At 56.8% G+C, this 18560-nt stretch overlaps 2 protein-coding genes across 2 annotated transcripts; both read right to left on the bottom strand.

The window, feature by feature from the left end:
- Positions 1-1042: 1042 nt before the first annotated feature.
- On the bottom strand, positions 1043-6191 carry KVR01_010195 (uncharacterized protein). The gene is made up of 2 exons (XM_044790867.1): positions 4143-6191; positions 1043-4077 (listed from the first exon to the last, which is right to left on the bottom strand). The coding sequence occupies exons 1-2, from the start codon at positions 5086-5088 to the stop codon at positions 2447-2449; spliced, it is 2577 nt and encodes an 858-aa protein (XP_044640354.1). The 5' UTR covers positions 5089-6191; the 3' UTR covers positions 1043-2446.
- A 9998-nt stretch (positions 6192-16189) lies between these two features.
- Positions 16190-18502, bottom strand: KVR01_010683 (uncharacterized protein). The gene is made up of 2 exons (XM_044792770.1): positions 17388-18502; positions 16190-17071 (listed from the first exon to the last, which is right to left on the bottom strand). Exons 1-2 carry the CDS (start codon positions 17716-17718, stop codon positions 16605-16607), a joined length of 798 nt encoding a protein of 265 aa, XP_044640842.1. The 5' UTR covers positions 17719-18502; the 3' UTR covers positions 16190-16604.
- Between the last annotated feature and the right edge of the window lie 58 nt (positions 18503-18560).

The raw sequence follows: 18560 nt of genomic DNA, 5'->3' as shown, positions 1-18560 counted from the left end.
TTCTAGCGCCACATGCCGGTGCTTCTAGCCAGCTTCTCTTGCAGTGCCCACACCAGCAAAAGGCTGACAGCAACGCAGCAACGACAGTCAATCGAGGGCGCTAAATGAAGGAGGGAGGAGCGGGGACGCGTTGAGTGAGGGACCCAGACTGCCAGACTACTGCGCTGGCAGGCTGGGAAATCACACACACACTGGTTGGTATTACCCAACAGCGCTAGAAGCACGATGGAACCATGGGAGAAGTGTGGCTGCTCCGGCCAGGCCTTTCCGGTGTAGGAAGGCCGTTCTGGAACGCAGTTTGATATCGCATCGTATCGTGTGTCCCGCGCTGTGCTGGGGCCTGGCTTCTAGAAGGCATCGAGACCCCGGCGTGTGGGGGTGGGTTTCCCAGGTTGGGAGGAGGAGGTGGTGGTGATGGTGGCTTGCGCTGGCGTGATGTGTGGGTGTGTGGGTGTGTGTTGGTGTCGCGCCGGTCAAGGTGACGACGGCATCAGAGCCGGCATGCGGCAAGTAAGACGGGTGTGTGGTGCTGTGGTGCTGTGGTGCAGGCGCCCGCCCAATCAGGGCCTCGGCCGGGCAGAGTGCCTGCGCCGGACGGGTCTTGGAGGGGGCTTGCCCAGCACCAGATGGAAGCCCTTCCCGCTCTTCCAGAAGCAATCCGTCGGGTGGGGGGCGCAGATAAGGCGGGAGACGTGGGTGGGTGGTGGTGACACTTGCATTGCCTGCTTGCTTGTTGTGTTGGCGACCAGGCGACCAGGCCTTTGCATTCATTCCCCCTGTGCGCTGAAGGAGGATGACTGCCCTTTAATGGGCACTAAATCGCGTGGGTGGTGCGGGAATCGACGGTTTAAACATCGCGGGTCAAAATTGTCGTACCGCAGCCTTGACAAATGGCCAAGCCCGTCCTGCACTTCGACCATGTTTGCTGCGTTTCCCCCTCCCTCCACCCCGCCAGAAAATACTTCTTCATTCCTCTTTCTTTCTACCTAGCCACCTGTTTACCCTGTTTACCCTTCGCGTTGCTCGGCCCAGCGGCGCGCTTGTGTGTCAGAAATAGCCTGGTAGACTAGATATTACACGGTGGCAGGTATTCAGATACTATTCTGCTCTGTCGACAAATGCCCCGGGCCGGCATGAACCGCGGCATCAATGACCGTCCGGATCTACAGGGCAGAAACGACCAGGGGTTCTGCCGCGCTCGAATGAAAAAGGGGTGGGTTGCACTCTCGGGCGTACTCGCCAGTATAGTCATAGTATAGGGTAGCCATGGCGCCTTTTCGAGCGTCTTGCTCTAAGTGTGCCGCCGCCTGTTGTTGCACCGCCTCGTTCGAGTATCAGCCATTACGGGATGCCAGTTGACACTACATGCTTTTTCACTCCCCTCCCCCTCCCTGCCGCCTCCCTTTGCTAATCTCCCTGTCAGAGGTAATCAATGGCAGAGGCCCGCTCCTCGAGACCCGCTCCTCGAGACCCGCTCCTCGAGACCCGCTCCCTGCGGTACCACATTACATGCTACATAGCACATCGCTGCTGAGGTGGAGGTGACGACGGGGTCCAATTGGACATGGCGTATTTTTCGGCCCGGGTACGGCGGGCACCACAGGCCTGCCTGGCCTGGACGACCGGGTCACTGTCATGGAGACAGGACATATCGGGAAACCAGCACGTCAGACATAATCCTTTTGACATGTTACAAGGTACCTCGGCCTGTCTTCCCCACTTTATAAGCGTAAACCATGCGGATTAAATGTGTGATTAAGCAGGCTGCTTGTTTAAAACGATAATGTGTGGTGGGTTCGGACGAGGGCAGAAACAGGACTGGGTACAAGAAGCTTCCCGTTGCAGGGGCTTGGCGTGACCGTCGAGAGGTGTAATGCATCCAGCACCCAGTCGTCCTCTGACACAAAGTCAAAATGATGACGATGCGTTCGCAGACACACGTCTCGGAGGACCGACGTGCTAGACAGGGTGGTGGTGGTGTCCGAAGCCACAAGACAAAACCGCCGCGATCTAGAACGCGCCCCGGTCCATACCGGACATGGTCACAGAGGACCAAGTCCATGGCGATCACTCAACAGTTTGGGGGACCTGTAACACGGTACAGGAATATTGATGGTCTCCATCGTGTGTCTCCATTCGAGTGCTAGATATGCCAGAGGCCCAACAGACGAAGCCACCTCTCCCGCTTCCAATAGCACCGTGTTCGTGTGCTATGAGCAATCCAGCTAGCTAATTATACAAGTGCTTAACGTAAATACGTGAGAGCCATGAGTCTCATTCGTCGTCGTGATAAGGGGCCAGTCCCAGTGTCCCTTTTCCTCTTTGGCCCCAGACCGCATGGGCCTCCAGTTCCCTGGGCCCCCCAAAGTGTTTGAACCATCATCCATGCTGTGTGCAGTAGCGTTCGTTCCCCACCAGGGAAGGCAAAATCCAGTGTAAACAAGGTTTAGAACATGATCCACTCAACCTCAACTCCTGGGCCACCGATACATCGCGTCCAGCTAAACGGGCCTCTCCTCATCATGAGCTTGCCATCATGTTGCTGTTCCCTGCCCTCGCCCGCCCAGATTCTCTCCAGCACGTCCAAAGCTGCAAGGTTGTTCATGTAGCCCGAGCGCGCCATAATCTCACGGCACTTGGAGCGAACAATTCCCTGCTGCGTCTCGTTGACACACTCGGACCCAGCCACGAACAGAGGCCACAGGAGGAATTTCTCTGCAGAGGACCCGGCCTCGAGTGACGTGGCGTAGTAGACCACCTGGCTGACCAAATTGCGGAAGTTGTTGTGCGCGCTGGGCACGCTCGGACTCGCCAGGCGCTCCGTGTAGAGAAGTGCTGCGTAGCGGAATGCCTCAGACAGGGAACCCAAGTCACGGACTTGTGCGTGAGTTGCTGTGAGACCAGCGGGTTGTGAAGCAAGAACCCCTTGAGCGTCGAATTCCCAGGACTGCAAGGCGATGCGAGCGTCCTTCCACTCGCGCCAGAACGTCGACCGGTGGTCATCGTAGGCCGCTGAGGATGAGAGGCTAGACATGAGTATTTGGTCTTCGTCCAGGGTCGTGCTGAAGCCATTGCCATCAAATCGCGGCTGAGACTTCCCAAGCATGTCCGAGCTAAACTGGTGCTGAGGCTTATATATGTGACCAATCGGTGACTCCAGAGGCGAATCCGGACGTGATGGTAAGCCACGCGCGGTAGCACTGCCAAAAAGACTCTGGACCTCACGGTGCTGCGAGAGTAGGTTCAGTCTCCCAAGCTTGATTATTGTCTTGAAGAGCTCTCGGTCACAGCCAACGAAATTCTCTGCGCCCGGTGGAAGTAACTGCGCGTCTGGCATAACGCCGTAGAACGAGGTGTTCAGTTGTGCCTCTCGGTCATTGATGCTGGCTGAGATGGCGTCAAAGTAGGTGAAGAGGGCTTCCATCCATGCCGAATCGCGTGATGGGGGGAAGGGGCAAGACCGTCTCATGCCAAGGATCTTCTTCACTCCGGCAAACTGGGTATGGAATTTCGCAATACCCGATTCCGCCATGCGATAATGACACAGCATCAGTATTGTGGCCAGGACAGCATCGCCTCTTGCCTTCGTCGCGTCATTGAGCTGCTCGTTGAGGAGATGGACTGCGAGGTTCCGGTGCTGGTATTCCTCTGACAAGGTCCGTTCATCCGTTCGGAGATCTGGAACAGGACCAGGTAGACTGTGACGCTTCCCATCCTGTCCATTGGCAAGGCTTAATTTTCTTTTCATCCGCAGGTTGCAGGCGGCGAGCGCACAGATAGCGTGCTGCAGGCTTCGACTGGAAGCGGCCAGTGATAGAATGTGTTCCCGAAAGGGGTTCGAAGGGCCATCTATAAACACCATACCCGGGCACATGGTGTTCTCATAGTAGTCCATGAAAAATGGCATTTTGGCGATAAGATCAGGGCTGACGGGCAGGACGGGCTGATCGAGTACGGACGGCCAAGGGAGTGAATGCTCCTGAACCACGTGAGAGGGCGCGCTATCCTCCTCCGTCTTCCCCCAGAAGTGCCTTTCAGACTGGGCGCTGGTGCTGTATGCATCCAACCCAGGGGTTGCTGAAAATGTGGGCATTAGTCCCGCTGAGTTTAAAAGGCGAATTGTGACGCGAATAATATCTCACCAAGTGGTTCGTACTCCATCAGACGGTTGCTAATGTGAGCCTCAAAACCATCCATGTGCGAGTGGAGGCTTGAACTAGGCTCGGATGGAGCGTACACAAGGCTGGGACACGATGTAGGCGCCCGATGGTGCTGGTGATCCATCATCACTGACGAGATCGGGCTCTGCGGAATAGGCGAATTCGCGCTGTTGTAGCTCTCAGCGTATATGTGCGGCGGACTGGTGACAAAAGGCAGGTCATCCCTGGAAAAGGTGTGGCTGAGGGGCGATAGATAGTCTGCCTCGCTCAGAGAATCGATGGAGGCGGATAGAGGCTCGGGGGGACCGTGGGCTAGAATGGGTCCCAGCTTGGGAAAACGGGGGCCGTCTCTGGGGAGGCTCGCCGAGAATGGCATGTTGTGCCAATGGGCAGGACCTGCCGGTAAGGGCGGCGTTGGTTCGGCATGGCAGATCTTGGAGAAGTCGTAGCTGTGAAAAGGTGTTGCTGGCATGGAAGCAGGATAACGAGGATCCGCCGGGCCATCGACAAGATCGCTGCGGGTGCTTCGTGGCGAAAGTTCTTCGGGTTCGTTCCAGTGACCAGCATTAGCGGCAAGGCCGTGTTCTTGCCCATTGATCAAAGTCGAGTTTGCTCGGGCTCGTGCAGGTGAACCTTTCTTGACTGGGTTGACAGGAGGCGACTTGGCTACTGGTAGAGAAAGCCCGCGAAGTTTCCCCCGGCTCGCCACACCAACACCCCAGGTCAATTGAGTTTTATATCCAGAACACTCGTTTCCCACTTCCAGGCACTGCGAGCAGTATGGCCTCCTCCGATCGCACTTGACGCTCCTCTTGGTGCAGGTGAAGCAGTCATCGGCGGCGCCACCAGCCGGAGCACGTCTTCTTCGTTTCCGCACAGCGGCGGCATCGGCCTTGGGGTTCGACGGAGTAGGTAGAGGAACAGTCATGATTCACAAGCCCTCAAACAACACAGAGGTATATAGAAATGGTGGACGATTACAGGTTGCAGGGCTTCCTTTTCTTGGGAAGTCTAGAAGAAATGCAGATGCGGCTGAGATGAGGGTGAGGAAGTGGTATATGTCACCGGTAGATGTTGACTGGTGAGGATAAATCGAAAGTAATATGGAAAAGCTTGCCACAACAGACTTGTGCTGGAATAGGGAAGGACAAGGTGAGGTGGGATATAACGAGGTCGGCCAGAGGGCAGTGAAGCATAGATGGAGGTCCATCGGCCGGTAATAAGGCATCTCGACCGTGGAGAGGGCCCTGCCTGTTGTACATCAACCGCATCCATTGTGGACCACATCCCGGGAGGTTACCTGGGGGTACAACATGGGTCACTTATCAGGCAGGGGTTCATCTGTGAGGGTAGTCGGGAGGCGAAAAGGCTAAGAGATCAAAGGTGTGTGTGTGGGTTCCAAGGTTTTGCGGACACCTGAGATGATGGGGGGCTGGCCAGGAGCCCTGGTTGCCATCTCGCACTTGCGACTGGACAGTGAACAATGGAAGAGCGACAGAGGGCTACCTCACGGGGGATGTGCTTGCATGCGCCTCGTCTCCATGTCCTAGTGCAAAGACACCGAAGAGGATCACTTCCCACCAGCAGGTGGCCGCAGGCAGACAACTGGTGCTGATTATAAGTCAGCATGTCTTTGCTTGAAGGAGGCTGTCAGCAGCAAGTAGGGTGTTGCTGGCTTCCCCTCAAAGCATTCCGAGCAGGAGGACGAAGCTGGCAGCAGCAAGAGGGCAGCGGGCTTCATGGTAATCCAGGGAGATGCCGGAGGATGGGCTTTGCTGCAAGCGAAGTGGAGAGAGCGCGAGGGCAGATTCACAAGCCACTGATCAGGAGGCGCCCGCGGCCACCCCTGCAACCGTGGCCGCAACCCTGGGGGTGACGAGCGTTGAAGGGCAGCAAGGATGTCCTGCGCGAGCACCTGCAAACAGGGGCATGCCGTCGGTACGCAGGTACTTCGGAGTGGGGCTGTCGATTTAGGTTAGGGGACATTGAACGCGGTGGTGCCTCCGTGGGCACAGGGGTCGGGCAGCCAGGGCACTGCTCCAATCGACCAGCACCTGCGTCCAACTCCTCCTGCATCTCGACTCGCACCAATGGAACAGGCCGAGGTCCCTGTTGATGTGCAGCCAGAGGGGAAGAAGGTGCGATGCATCCCTGCGGCAGAGACAGAGGCCAACGCCGACATTGGCGCGGGAGGGTGAGGTTGTCAGACACTGATTGGGGCACTGCCAGTAGCGCCCAGGGCCCCCAAAGGGGACTCTTTGAGGTTCGGACGAAATACAGACTGTCAGACTGTCGAGTGGGGTGAAAAGCTAATCGAGTTAGATTAGTTGATGGACGGTTCCTCGGGATTATTCGCTGTCGTTCTGCCTCGCGGTCCGGGGGTACGACCTCAGGACTCGAAGACAGTCTGCTCTGCGTCTTGAACATTGGGCGCCATGAGATGAGGTGATAGCTTGAGATCTGCGCACTTGTCCCTGGGGCAAATTACAATGCAAATGCGAGGCAGACGGAGGCTAGAAAGGGGTCAAATCAACCTTGACCTTGGTAGCCTACCAGAGGCAGCCCGGCCCAGAGACCGTTTGGAGGTCGCCCACCAGCCAGGCCGGGGTCTCAATGTCCAGGAACTGCGTGAGTCGGCCGGCCCAAGGGCACCTGCACACTCGCAACGAGACTGGTCGTGCAGCTCCTTGGACCTTTGCTCCCTAATTTCACCCTGTAGCTCTGCTCACATGATACTATGCCGCGGTTGCCAGGTCGTGCTGTCTGGCAAAGCTACTACTACCAGTTAAACCGCCTGTTCCATGCTAGATGGGCTGTGATGGTTGGCAACCTTCTCCATAGGAGGCAACATCTGGGGCCGATTTGTCGTCATCATCATCTGCCAGGATTTAGTCGGACTCTCGCCGCCACCGACCGGGCCTTGTGGGCAGGACAATACACTGCACACAAACCCTATCGCTTATCGCCGTTAATGACAATGCCCATGTGTTGTGGATCTCGATTCCACGAGTCGACACACCCGGATAAGAGTACCGACCAGCCGTCAATCTTTTCTTCTTCAGTGGATCCAGAGGGTGGGTGTCTTCATCTGCCTGTCTGCCCATGATGTCGAGGCACGCCGTTGGGGCTCTGAAGGTGCTGCCACCATCAGTGCCTTGTGCATCGGTGAGCTCACCAAGTGAGACAGAGGAACACGAGGCAGAGCGGACTCCCACACAGTGATGTCGTCGTGCATACCTGGTTGGCAGTCTGCCACGCTGGTAACAATCCTCTAGCAGAGTTTCAAGCGAGGGACAGTTGCCCTGTTGTTCTCGAGCTGAGGAGAGGTATGCCAAATCTTAAGGCGACGGAGTCTTAAGCCTTCAGAGCCCCGCTGAGGCATACAGTACAGTTTCGGTTCGGACTTTTATCTCTTGTAACCTGACTGAACTGGGTCGCATTCGCTTCCGCTGTCACTGAGATAGTCATCCGATATCGAGCCCCGAGATGACAGGCCGCAAGCTTTTGGAGCACTGATCGGTAGGACCTGCGACGAACTGCAGGCAGGCAACCTTGCTGGTTGCATGCACATCTGCGAGTACCGCTTCACAGATCCGAAACTCAATTTCTGGCACATGGGAAAGTATCAACTTGGTTTACAGAGTTCGTGATCAGACATCTAATGGTCAAGTGCCCATCAAGTCAAGGACGCATAGCCTCATTCGGCGTCGGTGAGGGGCGGTGGCCCCCTCCTCCTGTTGAACAGGCACTGGTCGAAGTGTGCGGGTAGACGCCCGCCAAGAATGTTCGATGGCTTCCAGAAGACGGCTTCATTCTCAATCGCGGCCGTTGCACCCGCGCCGGCTTGATCAGTGCCGCTGGCGTTGGCATCGAGTCAAGCTAACTCGGTACGACTCTGTTTGAAAGGCGAATGGCGGCACCCCTCCCCTGCCTTCCTCCGATGCGACTAGGCCCGAAGTGGCCGCCAGCCCGACGGGGCGTTCTGGTTGAAGCAAACTGGCTGGCGTCTGGGCAAATCTGGTCAACTGTTGTCTGCTGCAGGGCAGCGCCCTGTACCGTCGGGAACCTTTGTGCATGCTGAACATCTCGTGTTGTGCCAATTGTGAAAGGTAAAAGCGGGGGAATGATTCGCGATTCGATCAGTAATGGGTAAAGCGCCCCGGAAGCTAGCGAAAATGCTAAGTGCCGATCATGGTCCTCACAAGACCCTGCCCAGTTAACCTTGTAGTCTACTCTATTTCAACGCCGGACTCCGTGGGTGAGCGATCGCGAGTCGAACCGCGGGACCCCCTGGCACGTACAGCAGAGCCGTCCCGCCCAGGCTCCACCTCAGCCCACAGCCTGGCCTGCAATGATACGGCAGCCGGGCGTGAGGCTTGAGCACCGACTTGACGAGGCGCCTGGGGTGCTGGGTCTCGAGGGCGGGCAGGCCACTGTCGCTGAATTACAAGTGTATTAAAATACGACAGTGGAGACGACGGGACCTGGGGTTTGGCCGTCAGCCTCGGCTGTGAGGCGGGCAGGGGGGTTCGAGAGCCCGACCGATTTCTCCACAGAGGGGGCAGGTATGATTTAGCCTCGCAGCGTTGCCGTTGTTCCTCACACAGGTCGCGGGATGATCCATCGTGGCCCCATTGGTCCCCGCTACCTTGTATCCAGAGATAGCAGATGCTTGCAAATTGGGTTCCTGAAAGTCCGTCAGATGTGATGCTCTGTCCCGTATTCTTGGCAGGCCGAGCTAATAAGCCCGTTCGTCGTCCGAACCATGATTTCAGCCTCGAGGCCCAAGGCCAAACGCCAATCATCGACAAGGACCAGAGTGTCGGCGGAGACGGGGATTGAACAGGGCAGGTTGCCGACGAAACGCATTGCAGGCGGGCGGCGGACGGCCCTAGACACTGCCCACCGTGGTGTCGCCGGACATAATGAGCGTTGTGGTGGTGTGCCCTGGGTGGTCAGGCAGGGGTGCCGGGGACGAAACAGCGAGAGGAGTCGAGAGGAGAGGGAGAGGGACGAGAGGAGTTGACAAGAAAGTGATGACATGTAGTCGGGATGGGGTAGCAGGTTGTGGGATGGGCAAGGAAGGGTGCAGAATGCAGGCAGGTCGTACCTGGGTGGGGTGGCTTCCTCTCGCTCCACAGACGCGGAGCAACGAGCACAGCTGCATTTGCCCAGCAGGTGCAAGCCCAGCAGACAGACGAAGGAAGGAGCGAGCCGCTCACAGGATGCACGGACGGCGGGGCTTCGACGTGCAGAAGTAGTGCATGCCTCGATGTACCGTACTCGAGGTGGTACATTGTCCACCCCGTATCTTAGGCATGAGGGGAAAGTACTATCCGGCGTGCACTCCATCTGGGTACATGCTCTCCTGCAGGTTCCTCGACATGCCGCGACTTATTATCCTGGTCAAGCCTCAGCAGCAACAAGCAGCAGCAACTCCATTAGACTATGTCTTCGGGCTCTGATCACTGCTGTGGGACAGTCTCGTCCAGTCTCGTCAGCCTGTTTGGTGATGGATCCAACTGTCAGGTAAAGGTTGGCATCGCACACGAGATGAGTAGAACCTTAATTCTCAAGCACCTCATCCCGGCGCTACCTGTCTCCAGTCTCACATGCCTGGCCTACCTGCTGTCGACTTGTCGTGCCACAGTCTCGGCCTCTGGTATGGCCCAATTTCTGGTTCCCCCGCGCTGCTCCATCCTGTCACACCAGTTTTACACGATACCATCTCGGCCACCGAATTCGCCATTTATCTCTACGATTCACTCATTGCCAGCACCTAATCCTATTACGAAATACCTGCCACCACACCGGCTGCTTCAGCCCGGGCTTCCTGCACCGTCACGACTCTTGACGGCCCTCTACCAGACAGGAATATATTGCTCCAGCCTCCCACCCCGCTCACGAGACCCACAGCCTCCTCAGCGCCTTGTCCTGCCCACCGCTTCCCTCACCTTGGGTCATGGCGCATGCTGCCGCCATAGACGCACGCGTGACCGGCGTGCTGACACCGATTGAACTGCACTTCGTTCAACCTGACCGCAAGTCGACTGGCTGAACTGAGACTCATGCCCGTGTCGTTGGTCTGGGCACTGATGGATCACTCCATAATTCTTGCCGGGTACAGATAACCCCATACCTGCCCGCATCAATCCCGCCGTGTCCAACCTCAGCTTCGCAGTGCCGGCCCAGCCGGCCAGCATGGGACGCGGCAGCACTCGTCCTCTCCTGGTCTATTTCCCTCCGTCTTCCTCGCTCAATCAGGACAGCCAACCTGCTTCGGGGTTCAACCGGCCGGAAATGCTTCGCCTCGCGCGCTAGAAGCAGCGAAGACTGCGTAGAAGGTTGCTTCACACCCTCTTTGGCGGAAACTGCCCTCAGTACGGCGCCATCCCGTTCTAGTGGCTGCGGGTGATGATGCACACCACCAATCCACTTCAGCTGTGCTGAAATCCATCCTGTGTGTCAAGCAGACCAGCAATTACGGGCCCCGACCGCGCCCTGTTCCCGCACGCTCGTGACTGGTGACGAGCTGTGCGTCACTTCTATCAAGAACTCATCAAACTGGACGGAGGCTTCCCCCCAGACAGCCTGGGAGACGCCAGAGACATGATCCTAGAGCTGCGGCTATTTCTAAGTTTGGATTGGACAACCTGGTCCCATGTTCCCGCCTCTCCCACAGTATCCTGCTGGCCCCTTTCCGAGTCGGGCCGCCAGCTTCTTTCGGCCGGGAGTGCGGTACTTGTATTTTACCTTTTTTTTTTTTTTTACAAGGCCGCGGCACCTGTCAGAGCAACCCTGGTCGCCATGGCGTGGGGCACCGCAACACGAGATCTTCTCCGCTGCTGCTGTGACACCTGTGGCGGATTCGCGCCATCTAGACCGCGTCTGCACGAAATCCAGACCAATCCTGTGCAACCAAAAATACGCCAGGACAATGGTCTTCTTCAGGATAATTCCAGACGATCTTCTGGCTCCAGGAGAGCAGCGCCTCGAAAACACTGGACTTTCGCTGTCGCCAAGACACAGCAGACTGCAGAACTACACAGTAGCTGGAACCATGATTCGCCAACAGATATCAAGGGGTTCGGCGATGGAACGTTGCAATCTGCAAGCTATGCTAAAGTTAGTCAAGCTTTGTGAGCGGTATTCCACCAATCGGTTGCGTGGATTTGACTTCACTGCTCGCCGAGTTCTGCCGCCTACTTCTATGATCAGCATCAGGCGGACGCCCCAAAGATTGCACAACATTCCAGCAGGTCACGCTCAGCCATACATGCCTGTTCATAAATTGCGATTAGAGGATCGTCCTGCGCTTCCAGCGAACGACACTGCTGCTGCCCTCATTTTGCTAGGCACACGAGCCATGCGCCACTCCTAGATTAAAAGTACCATCCACCTTCAGGACCGCGACGGAGCGCGCGATTGGACGCGGGCGACCAGTCATTCGCCTACGCCACTACGACGAGGCTGTAGGCGAGGCTTGGGATTCAACACGTTCTTAGACGTCATTCGGTTGCCGCCCAAGATCGTGCACTTCTCACCATGACATTCTGCAAAGCACCCAGAAGCGCCTCGAGCGCCTCGACTCCAGTGCTCTGGCGCCCCCACGGTAGCTTGCAACAGCGGGCGCGTTTCCAAAGTTGGAAGGTGGGATACGGTTGTGGATCTGAGGCTCGGTAAACGGGTTTCTCGCGGAGGCCAGACGAGCAAGGCTCGATCTTTCACGTCAAGCGATACTGCCTCGCGCAGGAACTTAGTCCTGGAAGGAGCTGAACGCGGCTAGGCAAGCAGTGCTGCATGGTGCCGAATCTTGGCTCACATTCTGTTCAAGAAACTGGGCAATGGGCGGCGCGCCTAGGGAGTGCCGAGTGCATGACATCCCGCGCGCGCAACGCTTCGTACCGTCATTTGAGCCCCCCTTCCGAGCCTCCCGTGTGCTTCGATGGGCTAGCTTCGGCACTTTTACCTGGGAAAGTGTTGGCAAAGCGATATGGTTTCACACATCTCGTCTTGCTAAGTGGTGGTACAGGTCCATTCGATGCAGACGGGTTGTTTGACGGGTAGGGCAGCCACTCTTCAGCCTGTCCAACCAGTTTTCAATTTGGGAGAGAGGCAACATCATTCCGTGTCACCCCAGCTTGTTGACAAGTCTGGGCGGGACTTGCTGGAAAAGGCTGAAGGGCTACGCCGGTGTGTGAGCACAATGGGTCGCCCCATAGTTTTTCAGAGGTGTCTCGTGAGCTTTCCTTGTCTCAGGCGAGACCTTGCGACGCACATCTTGGAGCCCCCGATACACAAATTTCTCAACGACAGCGGCCTGTCACATCGTTTTCAATCCCTACTGAAGCAGTCGAATGACAGATGTCGGCCGCACAGAGACCGGTATGACATTCTCCTTTTGTTGTGCCCTGGCTGGCTTTAGGGGCCCTCAGTTTCTGGTTCCTTGCTTCCTTTTAGTGTCGGGGGCATCATTTTGCATATCTTGCACCGCGAATCACTTACCGAGTGGCTATCTGGGGGACTTGCTTTTAAGTAGTCCAGGCCAGTCAATACGGAGAACCAATATGAAATCTCATTGCCCCAAGATGGTGGTCAATGTGGGCCAGACCAAACAACACATACGTCAAGAGTTCCCCATCGTTGTCAGCATCATACGCATGGGAGACGGACGTTACACACATCTCACCCGTTCTACGGGATCGTGCAGCATCTGTTCAAGAAATAGCATTTTGTCAACTGACACCAGCCTCTCAATGTCTTGGATGTTATTAGCGGCCCCGGTGCAAGTGTCACAATGCACGCCTAGCTCTCGAGCCATCTACAGCGGATGTAGATCTCTGTCCGACAACTGGGTACAGCGTCGGGCAGTCCTGGCTATTGCGGTAACCTCGAGATCGACCTTGTGGGCATTGGAGATGTGTTTTGAACATTTGCATCCACGGCGTGGCGATGATGCGTCCTATGGTCCGTGTGACCTCGCGTCCGAAGCAACCCCCCAACCATTTACTTCAAAAGGTGACCGCGATGGAGCTACCGCGGTCCTGAGAATCCCCCGGCTTCAGCCCTTGTACCAAGTTGGCAGAGGGAATTGCAATTTGCAAGCGTCTGTTAGAGGAGCGCGCTGAAGACGAAGTGGGTGTGACCGTCTGGTCTGTGCCACAGTTGTGCGCGGAACATTCCTTCTAGGCAACCGCCGTGCTGCGACAAGTTAACCATCTTGGGATTTTGCCCACGCCGCTAAAGGCTGAAACCGAAGTGTGCAGAAGGCCCAGCTCTGCTGTTCAAATGCCGGTCTAGGCCTGACCGTGGCCAGTCTCCTCTCACGCAAGCCGACCTGCATGACACAACCGTTGACACCTCTTGCGGCTGTGAGCGTCAGGAACGCCCGTGTCTGTGGAACCCAAAACCTCGACATGCTTGCCCGCCCCGCAAGCAGGAAGGAGCCGGCAGCAAAACACATCGGCATCGCGCCGATTGCCCTCGGTACCAGGGCGATCCTTCTCTCGCCCAGGATATCAAATTGTCCTGGTGTTCGTGCAAGCTGGCATCTGGGCTGGGCCCTGGGGTACCGGCCGCCTGCAGATCCCGCACACGTCTCTATGCAGCGCATGGACGACCTTCCCTCTCGAGTAGCATTTCTCAACCCACGAATGTGCTAAGCTTGAGGGGACGGGCAGCCTGGGTTGCCCGGATCAAGCGAGTATGGTCTTGCTGTGAAGAGCAGGCAGCGAAGTTCTACAACCGTCGCCGGGGGCTATGTCGTCATCCTCCATCAATATATGCCGCAATGCTCGTCGACGTGGAGATACAAGCTTTTGTCCGAGCCAGTACAGGACACCCGAGGCAGCCTCCATGCAGGACCTTGGTGATAGTAACCGAGTCCCCCCGCGCAATGACGAGCAGGTCGAACCCGGTGAGGGCTACCAGGCCGGCCCCCTCTCCGACTGCCACGACATATCGACCTGCCTGATTCCGCGGGGATGCAGGTCTGTGGAGGGAGGCCGGGAGATGCATGGGTGGCCAGCCGTCTCGCACTCGCTATGCCATGGAATATGTACTTTGTGTGTGGGGCAAAGAAGACGTCCCATGGGGTGTGGTCATCGGGTTTGGGCTGATATGCCTGCTTGGTAGGTGTGTTGCAGCCGCAGAATGTTGGTTGCTGCAGGAGGTGAAGGCCAAGAGGGCGTTCAGGAGAGAGTGAGTGGGTTGCGTGGCGGCAATGGACGCATACGTGCCCAGAACGTAGACGGTATAGATGATAGAGACAGAAAGAGCAAATAGGGGTAAAAGAATGTTTCTCCTGGAAAATTTTGGAAATTACAGTTACTAAAGACAAGGGTGTGGGTCGCTTTGACAATGTCTCCTGGAGCTAATCGTCCCCACTGTTTGCATGCTTTGTCGTTCTCAGTCTGTTATATTCAAGGCGTGATAGAGCCAGGGCTTGCCTAAAGTCAAAAATACCAAGGCATATCGTTGTCTGTGTAGCACATTTCGCCTCTCTCACTATGTCACGTCCTAGGCAGTGGAGTGGTGCTGGGTTGGAGCGTATCTCAAATCAACCTTCAAATGCTGTGTGCCATCGCGTAAAGGGGCCACAGAGATCATCAGTCCCACGTACTTTCTTCGCGACTTGCGCCCTCTAAAACACTCGCAGTAGCATGTGCCAACTAAAGCCTCGGCAACCTCAAGTGTTGTCGTGTAGTACCTGTTTTGGTTCCAGAAGCACGACCCCCTTTCTCCCGCGCCCACAGCCACACAATAGTGGTTTGCAAGGGGGGTTTCAAAGATGACGGAAATCACCTCTGAGTTGTTATTGTTGTTGTCTGCCTCCTTCTAGGCGTCACAAACCAACCCCCATCCGCGACGGCCCCACCCCCGTCCCCGGACCGAAGGTGACCACCCTCTCCCCCCATGTTTTATTCTCCCGTCTCTACTTAGAGACACTCGACCGAGACCTGACCAAAAATATCGCACACCCTGCAAGCCCGGATAGATATCCACTTTTTTTTTGGTCTCCTTGACGAACACAGGAGAGGGCCACCATACGAAGAAAGCACGCAACTTTCTGATTCAATGGTCACGAAGGGAAAGAGGTAAGACAGCTCTACAACGGGTGTGAGTAGTATCGCATTTCGCGTTGCAGATCAGTGCATATGTCAGGCCCCTCTTTTCCATCCTCCCTTCCTCGTCTTTCTCTGCATGGGGGTGCCACGGGGGTAATGTAATAAATGTGATGTATAGAATACTGCGTACTTGACTTGGCCTCGTTTGACCCCAGGCGCTGCGCCGGCCGGCGGGCCTATCACATGCAAAGCCCGGCCACCATCCGCGTCCCCTGCTGTCAATTCTGTTGTTTTTGTAAATTTCCCCTTTGGTACGTCGGCTCCGATGCGGGTGGGTATCTCCGTGCCCTGTCCGCTGCTGCAGCGCATATGTGTGTGGGTGGGCTCTTGTGTGTGGGTGCTTGCAGGAGTTTGAAATGTATGTATTTGCTGTGCATTACATGTATGTATGAAAGTGGATACTCTGGGTGCCTACAGCTGAGCCCGTGATGGTGGCCCCATGTCCTGCCTTGTATCCTGCGGGCCGGGCACTGGTCTCGGCGGCGGTGCCAGGATGGGATGCGCAGGCGGCAACAGCAGGAAGGAGGCCAGGGCGAGTTGGCAACGTATTTTATGCATAATTGTTGGTGTGAGTCGCGAATCAGGATGGACTGCTTGAGCCGTCCGTGCCTTTCTCTGGTGATACGTCTTGAGATCGGCAAACGCAGGGGTCTACTTTGGTGAACATGGTTCCGCAGCCAAGGTGGGCGGAATTCATTCAGTTGGGGACTCGTCTTTAGCTGCAGGTGTCAGTTGGCTTTGCGGCGATAGTGTGTGCTCTGCGAGGAGCTGTTCTACATGGCCGAAGGATTAGGCCTGCTCGTTCCACTAGTCAACCTGTAGGGAGACCGTTACGCAGGACGCCCAGTCCAGTTTTAACAAGGCTCCCTCTCTGTTCACAATCTTGCGAGTTTGCACGCCAATCTGAACAAATCCACGAGTCGTGTTACTTTGATTTCTAATAGGCAGCTTTGGTATCATTCTCTCATTCTCCCCTTCTTTCCCTCAGTCCCTGCCCGTTTCTAAGTACGGGTACATTATTATCCAAAAACAAGGTGAGAGGACTCGACCGGGACAGACTGCCCGGTCGCCACCTCAAGACTAGACTAAAATGAACGCATGTAGGGTCGCAAAGTGGGCCACGTTGACCCATTACTGCTGAGAGCCTCGGCGCAAGTGCCGATCCACGATTCGTCAAAGCTTCGTCTCGACCGGTCTCGACTCAGGCGCGAAGGGCCTGGCCAATTTGCACAAGACAGAGATCAGCTCGTGTTGCTCTGCCGCTTCTCATCGTGGGGGAGCAAGCAATCGAGAACAAAAGGCCCCACGGTGGTGCTTCTTACGCCTTGCTGTTAAGCTGCTCAAGGATGGGCTTCTCCAGGCTCTCAGGCTTGGTCGTGCTGGCCCAGCGGCCCTTGACCTTGCCGTCACGGCCGATGAGGAACTTCTCGAAGTTCCACTTGATCCTCTTCAGGCCCATGAGGCCGGGCTGCTCGTTCTTGAGCCAGTCGTAGAGGGGGTCGGCCTTATCGCCGTTGACGTCGATCTTGCCGAGGACGGGGAAGCTCACGCCATAGTTGACCTGGCAGAAGCTCTGGATCTCGTCGTTGGAGCCGGGGTCCTGGCCACCAAATTGGTTGCAGGGGAAGCCAAGAATGACGAAGTCGTCAGGGTGCTTCTCCTTGAGACCCTTGTAGAGCTTCTCGAGGCCCTCGAACTGGGGGGTGAAGCCGCACTTGGAGGCAGTGTTGACGACCAGGACGACCTTGCCCTTGTACTCTTCAAGGGGCTTGGGCTCGCCGCGCTCTGTGGGTGGGGGTCACGGATTGTTAGCCAGGTTTCTTTGCCACTGCTAGTGTGGTGCTTCCCGCGGTGGTAGTGATGATGGTGGAACACACTGCGAGTGTGGTGTGCACTTGAGGACGGAAAGGGCAGTTGAATGTGCTGGGCAGCGCGCCGAGTTCAAATAAGGAAGGAAGACGGCAATTGTGCATGCAGACGCCCTTGGGCACGGCAAGAGATGGGTTGCGCTTATGCGAGGATGGTGGGTGATGGCCACATGGGGGACCATGAGGGTGGAAGCGAGGGATGATTCAGGGCTGAGCTAGTATGTATGGCTTACTGTCGAGGGGCTTGAAGTCATAGAAGCTCGTTGCCGATGCCATGGTTGCAAATGGCGATTGTGCGATGCAGAAGGTAGATGGTGCCGAACGCAAGGGGGATCTTGGTCGCAGTGGGAAGGTGGTGGTGAATGATAAAACCGCTGCAGGAGACAGCTGGCGTTGAGGACGAGGGCGATGGTGACGATGGTGGTGATTATGAAGGTGTCGGAGGTGTCGGCTGTGCGCGGCCGGAGCAGCGGGGTGGAAGACGCAATCGGTATTTGTAAGGCCAAGACCCAGACCAGGGACGCGCCGCCTCAGCCTCAGGCAGGGGTTGTACGACGGTGGCATCTGGGTGGTTGGAAGGCCCGGGAGGGTTTGGGAGGCGGGAGTCGAGCGATGAGGGGCCAAATTCGAGATTGGACGGCGATGGATTTGGGTTTCAGTCCACTCGGGACGGTCACGATGCAGCGGCGTGCCCACTGGCCCGCTGGGCCCAGCTGGCTGGCGGGCTGGTTGGGGGCTGTCTGCTTGCCGCCTGGATCCTTCTGCAGGTACTGAGCCTCTTGTTGGTGATGTTTCTGGATCCTGCTCGACGCCCGCTGAGGGTGCACGGGTCCTGCTGCTGTGCCTGTGCCCCAAGGCGGCCTCGAGGCGGGGCACAGCTCACCTTGAACCTCGGCACGTCGATGCCATTAGCCCCAACGGGTCAAGCCTCTGCAGGCTCTGCAGGTTCTGATTCAGGGTCTGTTCCTGTCTGGAGTGCTCTCTGACGGTGAGCCTGACCTGAGGTACGGAAGTGGCAATTCAACCGACCCCGAGAAGAAGTGCATCAATCTGTCCGCGGTGGAGATGGCCTGCTGTGTGCTCCGTAGGGGCAGGGCAAGCTGCCTCAATCGCTGTTTGGTCGAGCCCGAGGGCTGAGAGCTCGACGTTGCAGATACGTTTCAAACGTCATGCAGAGCTCCCAGTGCGCACACACCAGCCTGACCAGGTCCAAGGTGGAGGGAAGGCAGGAACGGTTGGGGTAGGTCCGTACCCACCCGTCTGATAGGTTGATGGGGCCTGAGGGGTCCGGTGAGTGCAGATCGTGTCAAGCTCGAGCTACCCCGCCGCCCCGCCACCGAGCCGATAAGCAACGGTGGTGTGGATGCGATAAGGACGGCCGACCTGGAAGTCAGGCAGTCGAACTC

The sequence above is a fragment of the Diaporthe batatas genome, assembly GCF_019321695.1.
Source record: "Diaporthe batatas strain CRI 302-4 chromosome Unknown Contig00013, whole genome shotgun sequence".
In the NCBI taxonomy this organism is placed as follows: domain Eukaryota; kingdom Fungi; phylum Ascomycota; class Sordariomycetes; order Diaporthales; family Diaporthaceae; genus Diaporthe; species Diaporthe batatas.
The sequence above is the reverse complement of the archived record's forward strand: the minus strand, read 5'-3'. Positions and strand labels throughout refer to the sequence as shown.

Bases quoted from the DNA above. Each gene is read 5' to 3' on its own strand.
- KVR01_010195 (XM_044790867.1), bottom strand. From the start codon at position 5,088: ATGACTGTTCCTCTACCTACTCCGTCGAACCCCAAGGCCGATGCCGCC. The intron at 4,078-4,142 runs GTGAGATATTAT...CCACATTTTCAG, and splicing joins GATGGAGTACGAACCACTTG to CAACCCCTGGGTTGGATGCA.
- KVR01_010683 (XM_044792770.1), bottom strand. From the start codon at position 17,718: ATGCCACCGTCGTACAACCCCTGCCTGAGGCTGAGGCGGCGCGTCCCT. The intron at 17,072-17,387 runs GTAAGCCATACA...CCCCACCCACAG, and splicing joins TGACTTCAAGCCCCTCGACA to AGCGCGGCGAGCCCAAGCCC.